This window comes from Periplaneta americana, chromosome 12, assembly GCF_040183065.1.
Source record: "Periplaneta americana isolate PAMFEO1 chromosome 12, P.americana_PAMFEO1_priV1, whole genome shotgun sequence".
NCBI classification, from domain to species: Eukaryota; Metazoa; Arthropoda; class Insecta; order Blattodea; family Blattidae; genus Periplaneta; species Periplaneta americana.
In genome coordinates this window covers 170,582,020-170,596,165 of record NC_091128.1, presented here as the reverse complement: position 1 = coordinate 170,596,165, position 14,146 = coordinate 170,582,020, and the positions used below count along the sequence as shown (strand labels likewise).

Genomic DNA, 14,146 nt, shown 5'->3' with positions numbered 1-14,146 from the left:
TTTCTTGTGTGGCTTTACTTTGTTTATAGTGTTTTTTTTCTCTCTCTCTTTATTTCTTGTGTGGCTTTACTTTGTTTATAGTGTATTTTTTCTCTCTCTCTTTATTTCTTGTGTAGCTTTACTTTGTTCATAGTGTATTTTTTCTCTCTCTCTTTATTTCTTGTGTAGCTTTACTTTGTTCATAGTGTATTTTTTCTCTCTCTCTTTATTTCTTGTGTAGCTTTACTTTGTTTATAGTGTATTTTTTCTCTCTCTCTTTATTTCTTGTGTAGCTTTACTTTGTTTATAGTGTATTTTTTCTCTCTCTCTTTATTTCTTGTGTAGCTTTACTTTGTTCATAGTGTATTTTTTCTCTCTCTCTTTATTTCTTGTGTAGCTTTACTTTGTTTATAGTGTATTTTTTCTCTCTCTCTTTATTTCTTGTGTAGCTTTACTTTGTTTATAGTGTTTTTTTCTCTCTCTCTTTATTTCTTGTGTAGCTTTACTTTGTTTATAGTGTATTTTTTCTCTCTCTCTTTATTTCTTGTGTAGCTTTACTTTGTTTATAGTGTATTTTTTCTCTCTCTCTTTATTTCTTGTGTAGCTTTACTTTGTTTATAGTGTTTTTTTCTCTCTCTCTTTATTTCTTGTGTAGCTTTACTTTGTTTATAGTGTATTTTTTCTCTCTCTCTTTATTTCTTGTGTAGCTTTACTTTGTTTATAGTGTATTTTTTCTCTCTCTCTTTATTTCTTGTGTAGCTTTACTTTGTTTATAGTGTATTTTTTCTCTCTCTCTTTATTTCTTGTGTAGCTTTACTTTGTTTATAGTGTATTTTTTTCTGTGTTTATTTCTAGTATTGTATTTGTATTCCTGGTGTTGTGGAAGAGAAAGCCTGATGGCCTTAAATACACCAGAATAAATAAATAAACTCTAGTTTCGACCGCATATGTTACACTCGAACTTGGTGCTTTCTTCCGTTGCAGGAGGTGGATGTAGGGCGTTGCGAAGGTTCCTGCGTGGGAGGCCAGACCCGCAAGTGCCTGTTCAGGGACCAGGCCGACCCCAGCAAGTGCCTGGCGGGCCTGTACGGCAAGCAGTCGTCCTGCACCCCCTCGCACTTCAAGGTGCACCGCTACACCACCAAGCAGCGCCAGTCCAGGGAGGTCATCTCCATCACGGACTGCAAGTGTATGTGACGTCCGCGTTAACTGAAACTCGAAATCACGGTTAAATCATTGATTTGGCATCTTGTCCTATTTATGTCGTTGATATCCAATTTTGAAAATCAAATTCTTTACTTTACCACCATATTTTAGAGGCAATTGTAAATACACACATTTAGGTTTATTAAATAAATTGTTATTTTTAGTAACATAATTTATTTCAGTAAAGTTTGGAGCTGTGTTACTGAATTTCGACTTGAGGCCTTCCTCGCTGTTGTGTTGTGTTCCTTGCTGTTCAGTTATTCAGGTTCATGGTATAAACATAGAAAACAATTTCCCTTCAATTTCTGGTAGGATACTGTTGAAATAGAATATATATTGTTTATACGTAAAGAAGCACAGTCTCTGACCCGTGCCTTATGCTGGCCCACGTTCTGAACTTCACTTGGTAATTATTGCTATTTAACTGGGTCTGTTTCACAAACCGTAATCAAGACATCATGACGAATGTCAAATATTTAATAATTGTTGAAGAACTTATTTTCAATTTATCAACGCTCGTAACCTCCAACATTCATCAAATCGGAAGACAGTCTATTTCACCAAAAACATAACGTCGACTGAGAAAGAAAACTTTGTATCTCACGAAAACCAAACCTTACAGGAGGAACAAAAACTGTCTGTAGACTTCATTTTTATATTTTTTTAAATGAAGAGTCCACTGCAAGAATGATGGGTGTCATTTGGAATACATTTTGCAGGAGAAGCGATTGAAAGTTTGAAATGCTTAGCGCTCAAAGCTTAACTGTGATTTTCCGATCATTACTGGACAATGACTATCAGTGTTAATGCCATATAACTCTCCATGTATATTCTATATGTCTTAAGCTATGCATTGACAGTCTTGGTTCATTTTCGACAAGAAAGTGACATCCATCATTCTTGCAGTGGACTCTTCAAATATAATTGACAAAATTTAATTTTTAAATCAGAAACAGAATCAGTTGTTTTTACACCTTTTTTGGGTGAGTAACGAGATTATTTCCCGATTGAAAAAAAAAATTGAGATGCTAGGTTTTCATTCTTAGCCGACGATTAATCAGGACGCCGTGACAAATGTCAAATGTTTAATCATTGTCGAGTAATTTATTTTTATTTATTTTATGTTATTAATGATCTTAATTTCTGACATTCGTTAACTCGACTGACAACTAGTTCAGCAAACACAATATAAACACCATGACAGGTGTCAAATATTTGAGGGGCTCGGACGTAAAACATGGTAAATGACATTTTGGTGAAAAATGAGATATGTAGCGTATAATATGGTATCTTACATTCTGCGTTTAATGCAGTAGCTAGTTTTCTAACATCTCAACAGATGGCAGAAGTAGGTATACAGATTTTACTCTCCTGGTAACTATACAAACTGACGCATGTATAAATGTTTACCTATCTAATAACTTCAAAACACTAAAACGCCACTTACCATGTTTCACTCCCGAACCCCTCGCTTAATAATTGTCAAAGAACTATTTTTATTTCATCAACTCTCGTTTACCTCTAATATTAATCAATAAACAATCGATTTTACTAAACATAATCAGCACGTCATGAAGAATGTCAAATGTTTAATATTTGTCAAGCAACTTATTTTCATTCAATCTATTTAATTAATGTTCGTAACCCCTGACATTCGTTAACATGAATGACAATCGGTTTAACAATCAGAAGCTAGAAACCATGACAAATGTCAAGTATTTAATAATTATCATAGAACTTATTTTCAATTCATCAACTCTCCTTTACCTCTCACATTCATCAAACCAACAGACAGTTCACCAGTCATAACCTGGACGTCATGACGAATGTCAAGGAAATGTTTCCGTTTAATTAACTTCATCACTGTTACCAATCGCTTACAGTCGTTAATTCCACTAACAGTCGGTTTAACTAATCAGACGAGCGTGATTGATTGAAATAGACATATTTCATAATTGTCAAAGAACTTATTTTCTGCTCATAAACTCTCTGACGTGCATCAAATCAACAGTCAGTTTCGCCAATCGTAACGAGAACACCATGACGAATGTCAAATGTTTAACCATTGTTAAGGAATTGATTTTTATCTAATTGATTTCATCAGTGTTGGTAATCTCTGACATTCATTAACTCGACTGTCAACAGACTTGTTTCATAATCATAATTTAAACATCGTCAATAATCTAGAATCGGAATATTTAATGTCAAAGAACTTATTTTCAGCTCATAAACTCCCTGACATCCATCAAAACAACACTCAGTTTCACCAATCAAAACTAAGGTGCCATGACGAATGTCAAAATGTTTAACTATTGATAAGGGATTGATTTTTATCTAATTGATTTCATCAGTGTTGGTAATCTCTGACATTCATTAACTCAATTAACAATCGGCATCATTAATCATAATTTAGACACCATGATTTACATCAAATATTTAATAAATTCTCAAAGAAGTTTTATTTTTCGCAACGTAAGTAACATCTTATATTCGTTAAATCGATTACCACATTTTCATATCAGATTTTAGCACATCTCTGCGTGGATTATTGTCAAATCAATGACGATGCATTATGCAATTGGATACCTTAAACATTTTAATCTTCTTAAAAGTATAGTCAAACTAACTGATCGTTTTTTATTGGTGCTGATGAAATATTCTGATTTTTACAAGATGTCGTAATGAACAGTAAAACAAAACCTGACGAACATTGGTGAAACCGGACTTGAATATTTTATCCATTGCTCTCTAAGGTGAACTGAAATGGTTGCTAAGTTACAGGATACACTGATTCTTCAAATGTTTTATTTTTTTATTAGCTGGATGCTGCCCTATTCATTGACGGCATTGCCTTTAATCAGTAATTTTATTGTAATTATCCCATAGGCCATTGTCATCGTTTCTGAATTTAGTATGAGTAGCAGGTATGTGGGTGTGTAAGTACCAGTTGAAGTTGTTGATGTTATTTATTTTACTATTTCAATTTTGTCAGTTTTCTGTGGATGTGTATGATTCACACACATTTACCATAAAACTACTGTTACTATCTCAGAAAGTAATCGCAGTCCAGACTGGGAGCAATTGAGAGAATTAATTTCACTCTATTTAAATGGGACCACGCAAAACGGGTGAAGTTATCGAATAAAATAAGTATTAATCACGTTTATTAAGCAGTATTCCACAGTACAACTAATACAATGGAGAAGGAATTACTAATTTCAACATAAATTTTATTTGCAGCAAGTGAACTGATTGATTATGTATTTAGATATTTCGGAAGACATAATTCAAAACGCGTTATTGAAAAATCGAGGCACGCATGCGCGTACAATGTCGTTTAGGATCACTGCATTGCATTCTAAGTAATATGAGTGACACCTCCGTTGCAATTAGTTTCATAATAATAATAATAATAATAATAATAATAATAATAATAATAATAATAATAATCCGTGGCGCTACAGCCTGTGAAGGGCCTAGACCGACCAGCCGGCTGCTGGCTTCACTCCCACATGCCGAGCAGAGGTGAACGATCATCCAACCAGAATGGATGTATCGTGTGGTTAGCCGTTATAGCTAGTATTCGCAACCGGATTTCGCTACATATCGTAGCTCCCCAAGTGCATCACGATGCTGGGTGGGCACCGGTCCCATACACTGGCCGAAATTTCATGAGAAAATTTCTTCCCCCGTGAGGACTCGAATCACCGCGCATTCCGTAACGCGAGTCCTAGGCGGGATGCCTTAGACCGCGACGCCACGGCGCGGGACAATTAGTTTCATAGACTGCTAATTACTTTACCACTGATTTTATTAATGTATTGCTTATAAATTATAATTTAGCCAGAATCAACTGGAAATAGATCTATCAAATTAATTTCTCGTGCTTATCATTCTCAAAAGTATAAGGTCATTCAAAAGTAAGTTCCCATTTTCAAATGGTAATAAGTTTCTAAAATTTTTAGATTCCAGGAAAATAAAAACACCAGCTTTTTCGTAAAGAAATTACATTTTATTAAAACACGAAAAAATTAAACATGACCACCACCGTGTTGTTCAATAAGAAATAGTATTTCTTCTATGCTATAAACGGCATTAGTATGGACATTCCTAGGGATGTTTTCAATTACATCCGATATTGACTGTTTCAGTTCCCCACGTTCAGCAGGTCTACTAAGAAATTCTTTTTCTTTTAACCCCATAACCAGTAGCCAGCTGGATTTATGTCTGGTGACCTAGAAGGCCAACTGTTCGGAAAATGCCTACTAATTACACGATCACCAAATGTGTTGCGCAATAGTGTTTTTACATTATTGTGTATGTGAGGAGGAGCGCCGTCTTGCATGAAAACAATGTTTCGGATTTCATGATTCTGTAACGCTGGTATTGCAAACTCTTGCAACATTTGAAAATATCACTTCCCGGTTACCGTCACTGTTTTTGTTTGTTCATTTTCAATTTCTTCATAGAAATACAGTCCTATTATGAAATGCGACGTAAAACCACACCAGACAGTAACCTTGTTATCATGTAAAGGTAAAACCATTGTAATAGTAATATGCGTTACAAGAGCGGTATGTTGAAGTTTTCATGTTCCAGGAAAAGTTTGAAAAAGCGAAACGTATTTGAGCTTTTTAATTTCGGAGAATTGAAAGAAAACATACCGCTCGTGTATCGTACATTATTTTGTGCGAAGATCGTTTATTACATACCTGAAAGAGGAATTTCTAATTAGTTGCAATGAAATCTCCATCTTGGTTTCTTTTCAATGACGGCAAATTTACAAAACAAAAATATCTATCTTCAACATTGTTGCTTTAAAATGTTTTCTGTGTTTACTATACTCCAGCAGGCCGTGATGTACGTCTGTCTTTTTTTCCCCCAGTCTATGATGAGTCTGGAATCTTGTTGATTTTTTCACGGCTTCTTTAATGTTACTTGCATCACGAATGCAGTAACTTTAGTGGAGTTGTAGAGTTTACTTAATTTTTGCAAATATTTAAAAACAATAATTAACATTGCAATTTAGGTGAAATTGCAGTGGTAAGTTTCCAATTTATAATTATTACTATATTGAACGTCTCTAAAAATAATATGTTAAAAGCCTAAAGCAGTAAAATCAATATGTCACTTAAGCGGTAAGAAGAGGGAAATTGTTATGTGTGTTAGGTTGGGAATACTGAATATGGAATTTTAGACTTTCCGCGGATTGGTTTTGTGCGGAAACCAAGCAAATACGCATGATCTCGCACAAAAATTATTAAAATTATTCTTCTACTGCCGTCTGTATTCTGAACAACAATTATATACAAGCCTAACACAGTTACCATAGCAACGAAATACGCATCGATAAAAAAAAAACAAAAACCTTCTAAACAGAAATGGTACCTATATGAAACCAATCGCAATGGCTTTACGCCTTGGTTGTAAACTCTGCCAGCCACACCAATGTATTTGCGGGGGAATTGCTGAAATTTACGGCCATCATGCACTCAGCTGTGCGAGGAGCAAGGATCGCATTCCCAGACATACATCACTCAGAGATATCAATAAAAGATCTCTGACTTCTTGTGGCATCCCGTCTCTTTTGGAACCACCAGGTATTAGTCGCGCGGATGGTAAAGACCCGATGGTCTGACCTTAATTCCAGGGTCTAGAGGAAAATCTTTAATTTGGGACTCCACTTGCGTTGACACTCTAGCTCCATCTCACTTACCGAATACCTCCAGACGCCCAGCATCTGCTGCTGAATTAGCCGTGAAAAATAAAGTCAATAAGTATGCTCATCTTTTAGACAATTACATCTTTGTCCCATTTGCTGTGGAGACCTTCGGTCCTTGGAGTCATGACGCTAAAGTTTTGGTATCTCAAATCGACCAAATTTGATCTCCATTACCGGTGATCGTCGTTGCACTACTTATTTGCGTCAACGTTTAAGTATTGCAATTCAACGCGGAAATGCAATGAGCGTTTTGGGTACTCTTCCAGAGTCCAGCCCTTTGGACGAACTCTTTCTCTTGTAAAATTTATTTAGTATAGATAGATATTTTTAGAAGTAATTAATTTTTTCATTACAAGATAATACACTCAGGGACAAAAAAAAACCGGACACTTCTATATTTGCTTGTATTTTGTTGCCAATTATTTCAAAATGAAACAAAACCCATTTAAACAAAATAATGTTTCATTTAGCACCTTATACGACAACATTTGAAAAAAAAAAATCTCTGATGAGGAAATTTACAAAAAATTACGAAGGGCGTATAACTATGGCATCGTTTGGTCTAACTGTTTTTTCATTTTATGGTGCCTTAAACATTAAAAACTCTTTTTAGTAACGGGTATTACCCCCTCTGGCTTGAATAACTGAATCCATACGTCTTGGCATGCTCTCATTTGGTTAGCAATGTCTTCTTGAGGAATAAGTTCCCATTCTTCGCCAAGTGCTCGCCTCAACTCTTGTAACGATTCTGGTCTCGGTCGTCTATTCTTAACACGCCGTCCCAGCATGTCCCACACGTGTTCAATTGGGTTCATGTCTGGACTCCTTGCTGGCCATGGAAGAACATGAATTCCCACTTCTTGGAGATAATCTCCGACCGCATGGGTAATATGCGGCCGTGCATTATCATGCATTAAAACAAAATTATCGCCTACAAATTGGCCAAATGGCACAACATGATCAGCCAAACATTCATTTATATACCTATCAGCTGTTAGTCTTCCATTTTCAACAAAAACGAACTCTGTACGAGCATCCGTACACACTCCTGCCCAAGCCATCACTCCATCGCCTCCATACGGCACATTTTCGGAAATGCAACACTGTGAAAATCGTTCTCCCCTCCTTCTCCAAACTCTTTCACGTCCATCAGGTGAGCACAGATTGAAACGGGACTCATCGGTGAACAGAACACAGCTTCACTGTCCATTTCTCCAAACCCTGTGATCATTTGCAAAACGCAGTCGTTCAACTCGATGCATCCTGAGAAGTCTGGGACCAGTTGCAGGTTTACTTGATATCAGTCCACTTGCTTTCAACCTCCTTCTAACTGTTTTGGCCGAAATTGGGCGTCCATGCATGTTAACAAATTGCTGGGCTACACTAGTAGCTGGCAGGTTGCGCTCCCTAAGAACTCTCAACACCATATACCTGTCTTCATTTGGATTTGTAGCTCTTGGACGACCCGAATCTGGTCTTCTTGTATATTCTAGGGTCTCTCTATACCGTTTTATGGCGTTATGGGTTGTGCTTCTAGCCATATTCATAACATTTGCAATGTAACGTACACTGCGTCCATCATCGTAAAGGGCTACAGCTCGAGCCACATCTTCAGGTCGCATCTTGTTTTAAGACAAATGTTACAACCCCACTTAAACTCAGAAAATGTAAAAATAAAGAAATAACGAATGATAACGATAATGAAGCACAAAATGGTTGAGACAAAATTGTTATAGCTGAGACTCCGAAAGCAAAATTGGAATATTTGGTTGTAATGGCTTCTTTATAAAACAAAAAACAATCAACAATGTATACACGTTTCCATAACAACAGATGGCTACCATAATATTGTATGAGAAGATAATGTTTTGCAAAATACCAGCAAATATTAAAGTGTCCGGTTTTTTTTTTGTCCCTGAGTGTATTTTATACAAAAAAATATATTATATTATATCATACACATCATGTATATATGTATGTAGACACTGATTGAATAACATATTGCAAAATAAAATTGAATCTGTTTATGAAACCAAACTGCTGATATGTACAGAAGATACAGCTGTTTCAAAATGGGAACTTACTTTTGAATAACCTTATATTTTTTTTTTTATCAAGGCATTCCGAATGGTTTACTCATTCTCAAGAATTCACATGGTTGTACAGAGTGTCTGACTCAGCCTTCATATATTGTTTTAGGCATCACACACAATACTATTAGGGGTGGACACACAATACTTTTCGTCGTTGAAATTCTGTGTATTTTAGTCTAAGTAGCGGCTTAGAACAGCTAAAATAATAAATAAACGTAGGTTCGGTTGACTAATTGGTACATTAATTTATTCATACGATGCGTATGAGTAAAGAAACAAAACATTTATAATACGCGGATCTCTAGGAGATAGTTCATGGCTCTTAGAAGGGGATCATGAATCGTTGTTGGGCAAGATAACCCCGAGCCTCCACACGTGTGAGTTCGCCTAGAGTGATGTGCTCGTTTGAATTTCGACTAGGGTTGCCAACCGTCCGAAATTTTTCCGGATTGTCAGGGAATCAGTCCTCTTTGCAGGAAAAAATTAAATTCTTTTCAGGACGCTTAATGTCCAGAATTTTGCTCACTGCAATATTATATTCTGATATTTCATATTGATATTTCATTAATAGAGAACCGACGTAGTTTGCAATGGCTTGGTAGTAAATCAGCTCTTGAATAACTTGAGTGATTCTGATGTGCATCTCTTTAAGATAGAAGCCTCTGAATGTGTATCAGAGGGCCATTGACTATTTGCAAAAATGGTTTGATTACTATTCTTCACTTCTTAAGAAGATCACTTTTCTAAGCCTTAATGATACTTTCACATTCAGTGTCCTTACTGAAATTGTGAGTATACTGCATGTTAAATTATATAGAACTGGACTTTGAAAATGGTGATGCATTGTACCAAGAGTATTGCCTATTGAAAGAGATGATGCCGATACTGGAAGATCTACCAATTCTTCAAGAACGCTCGGACACTGTTTTGAAGACACGTAGTGTGCCAAACTTAAAGAAAATTGCTGAACACATACATGCTCTTCCAATTAGCAATGCTCATGTGGAATGAGATTTAAAAAAAAATAAGAATCTCTGAACTGACGAGAGGACCCGGATGAGGCCAGAACTTGTAAAATCAGAACTCTTATTAAAGACGAACTTTAATATGTTTATTGTTTATTGTTGTTTATTGTTAATAAAATAACATGGACAGAAATGCAATCTTAGTTCTTCCCTGAAGGAATAAAAAACTCGTGCTCAGGGAGATATCTAAACACAAAGATAATTTTTTGACACAAACTGGGTCAAGAAAAAAAAATACAGGATTAAATTAAATTTAAAAATACAATTTCAATTTTAACGATTTAAGTCATACAAATACATATACATATTAAATCAATACATATTCTTTAAAAATTAAATTCCTAACGCTATTTTTGAAATTCCTGATACTAAAATTTTGCAAATCTGGATATTTATGAATTATTTTATTGTATAAACTTGGACCAAAGTAGGTACCATGGCTCAGAGCAGTGCTTGTGAAACACTTTGGTTCCTCTAGTCGTATAAAATCGGATCTTTTAGTTCCATATTTATGGTGATACAATTTGAATTTATTACGGTTTTTATGTATGAAGATTAATAAGGCAATATAATAAATCTGTTTAATTTTCAAAACATTAAAATCAGTAAACAAAAGCTCAGATGAGCAATCAATTGGTTTATTAAGGCATATTTTAATGATTCTTTTCTGAATAAGTATTAGTGGAGTGAGATTAGAATTACAAGCATTTCTCCACCCTAAAATTCCATACTGGAGAATGGATTTAAATAAAGCTAAATAAATGAGACGTAAAATATTAACTGGTATAACAAAGATATAAATTGTTTTACGTAATCTATTGCATAAATATGTAATATATTTGTTCCATCGTAAGTGTTGGTCGATGGTAATGCCTAAATACTTAACTTCTGAGGATTCGGTTAATATGGGACAATCACAATTTTGAGAAGAACAATCTGAATGATGAATTTTGAGCCTAAAGGAAGATTGAGGAGATTGAAGACCACTGGACCTTAGTGAAAATGGAACAACAGTTGTTTTGGATGTGTTTAAGGAAAGAGAGTTAGATGTAGAGAATTTTTATTGTGTTTCAACAAACAAAAAACTATTAAACAAAAGCAAAGGAAGCAACAAGTATTATTTTAAACAATGTTAATGTAATGAGTGTAGGGACATGTATATCAATCCCTGTGATTTTCAATGTGTACAGACTTATGTCATGTTCTTTAATATAGGGCTACACCGCTGCAACCAAATAATAACACGAAAGTAGTTCTAATTGTTTAATTCAACGTCAAAATACAAGTGTATTTATATTGAAATTCATTATAAATTTATTTGCTTTTTCATTTTTTAATGTGTCCTGAATTTCCGTTCTCTAGAATTGGCAACCCTAGTTGCCACTGCCCGAGAAGGTTCGATATTCTGTCCTTCCTTTGGTAATATTTAATTCGAACTTCAATTCTAAATGGTTCTAGAATATTCTAATTAATACCATTTTAAAATGGAAATCCGCAATCCGTAGCAACAATACATGAGCCAAAATGTTCCACAGTAGTAGATGTAAAATCTCGAATTCTACCGTCGGTAACCATTAACGGTTTGAATATCTGTATTGAAAGATATTGTCAGAAGAATTAAATAAAAGATGTTTCAGCAAGCAAACTATGTCGACATCGTCCAACTCCATGCGAGTTGTTATCGATCTCGTATGTCTTCTGGTATGTTGGCCTCGATATGGTATGTCAAAATCTGAATCCAACTTTTTTCTTCGTCTACCCAGGTTTTGACATTCTCATGGAAGTGTCACTTGACTGATATTCAGAATATATTTAAATGCATTAATAAATTGTGTTAAAATTCTGCGCTGTATGTTCTTTAAAGATACGCTGATTATTTCGAATGAAACAAAACAAATAAATTAATCTGAAGGGCTGCATTTTTAGAGTCGATGAATACCTTAAGACAGCGACCTATGTGTAGACTAACTCGGTCGCTTCATATGCGACGTAAAAATGAATTTATTAAATCTGGAATTTCATCCTACACAATAAATGGAAGTCACTAACACAAACTTTTGAAGAGAATGGATATTCCTAAATAAATATACTGAGCTGAAAGGCATAATTGACATTCTTTGAGGTGTAAATCAACTCGTGACTCATTGAAAATTATTCATTCACATAGGAAATTTATAAGATGTTCATTAGTGCCTTTATCTTAATCTTTAATTCATGCGTGCAACGTTCCTTCTATGCCCTATGGTTATGTGGACCTGTTATTCTTCTGAGTGAAAGAACAATTTAACACCCTCTGACATCTTTTATTTCAAATGTGCTTCCAGACGCGTTTTCGAAATTAAATTCTAGCTGCGCCAAAAATTTGCGCGGAAATACGTCAGTTACGGCGAGGTCTCACAACGCATGCGTGTTTCACAAAAGCATACGCGGAAGAAAATATGCACAAGAAATTATGTCTGCGTGAAAATGGAGATAATAGATGTTTGATTATACTGCTTATTACTGTGTTGGCTTTCTTTGTCGGAGATAACCTATAAACTTGAATACGGATTGAAACGAGCCTTTGCAATGAATTGTGCATTTGTTAGATTAATTTAAATGAGTCGTTTGTGTTGTGTAAATGGTCTCATGGAGTTAAGTGGAGGGTGCATGTCTTGGTATGTTTTATTTAATATTGTTTATTTAATATGAGTGTCTGGTATGCCCATCATTGCAACTTGGATTCACCCTGTGTAATATAGTTGTAAGGTTCATGTCACGTCATAATGGTCCTGATGTAAACAAATATAAAATGTTATCAATCACTTTCCTCCGAGTGTAATACAGTAGACAAACTGATGAATGTACTACACTTGCTGTACATTTGCAAGAAATAAATGTCATAAAATAAGAGTCTCACCTCATGTCATATTGTTGTAAACGTAATATTGCTAATATAGAATTAATAAAGGAATGGGAACATGTTTAAGATTATAATAAGATCACTGTAACTACATTACCTCGGATAAAACCTCCAAAACTGATAATAAATATAAAAAGTGAAGTCAATAATTAAGACGTTCAGAAGACAAACCACAAAATCCATTTTTTCTGTAATTGTATTAACTTCAGATATAGTCATAAAGAACTCTTATGTTCGTAGATCATTCTTAGAGAAATTAAGCAGTTTGACTTCTGAATGCCTCAATTATGTAATTATGTCAACTTCATAATAGTAAAAGAAGATAAATAAACATATACAAGGGGCAATCAATAAGTTTCCGGACTGCTCTGAATGTAGGCAACACACAGGACATAGGAAACGGAAAAGTTATCTAGAACCAGAGAAACGCCTGCAATCTATACTAAATACATCACTTGAAAGGCAGAAAAAAAGACTAGCCATAGGGCGTATATGAAGAGATTCAAGGAAAAATCGCAATAGGTCGTTAACAAGTTTGCGCAAAATCAAGTGCAGAATCTCAGTTCTTGAAGACAATCTGGCGCTGTTTGATAGACTGACTCAACAGGCATGGAAGCAATGATCTTCAGTGACACGCGGATGTATGTTTAACGGTACAATAAATACAGTGCAGTTCGGAAATATATTGATTTCACCTTGTATACATATGAAGAGTCCACTGATGGATGTCATTTGGAATACATTTTTCAGAAGAAGCAATTGAAAGTTTGAAATGCTTAGCGCTCAAAGCTTAACTGTGATTTTCCGATCATTACTGGACAATGACTATCAGTGTTAATGCCATATAACTCTCTATGTAGATTCTATATGCCTTAAGCCATGCATTGACAATCTTGGTTCATTTTCGACAAGAAAGTGACATCCATCATTCTTGCAGTGGAATCTAAAAATATTAACGAAAATACAGAAGTAGTATAATAGAAGTGAAGGTTCTCAGTTTATTGAACGGAAGTCTAGCAATCGAAGTACACTGAACTATTTTGTCAGTAAAATATCTCTGTAAAAATATAATTTACATCAAATCAAAGTTGTAGTCCAACTTTACAAAAAAATAGATGTGGGAGAAAATAGTTACATACAGAAATTATAGCAATGTCTTATCAATTCCGCTTCCCCAACACAACAAAAGTATGGATTCCATCCAAAACACTTAGGAATA

General features: G+C 34.9%; 1 protein-coding gene across 1 annotated transcript in view; it reads left to right on the top strand.

The window, feature by feature from the left end:
* Nucleotides 1–13,004, top strand: part of LOC138711171 (uncharacterized) — a 116,779-nt gene extending 103,775 nt beyond the window's left edge. Inside the window, exon 6 of the mRNA XM_069842526.1 lies at nt 964–13,004. Within this exon, the coding sequence (XP_069698627.1) occupies nt 964–1,176 (213 nt within the window). The 3' untranslated portion in view covers nt 1,177–13,004. The remainder of the gene's footprint in view (nt 1–963) is intronic.
* Nucleotides 13,005–14,146: the final 1,142 nt, after the last annotated feature.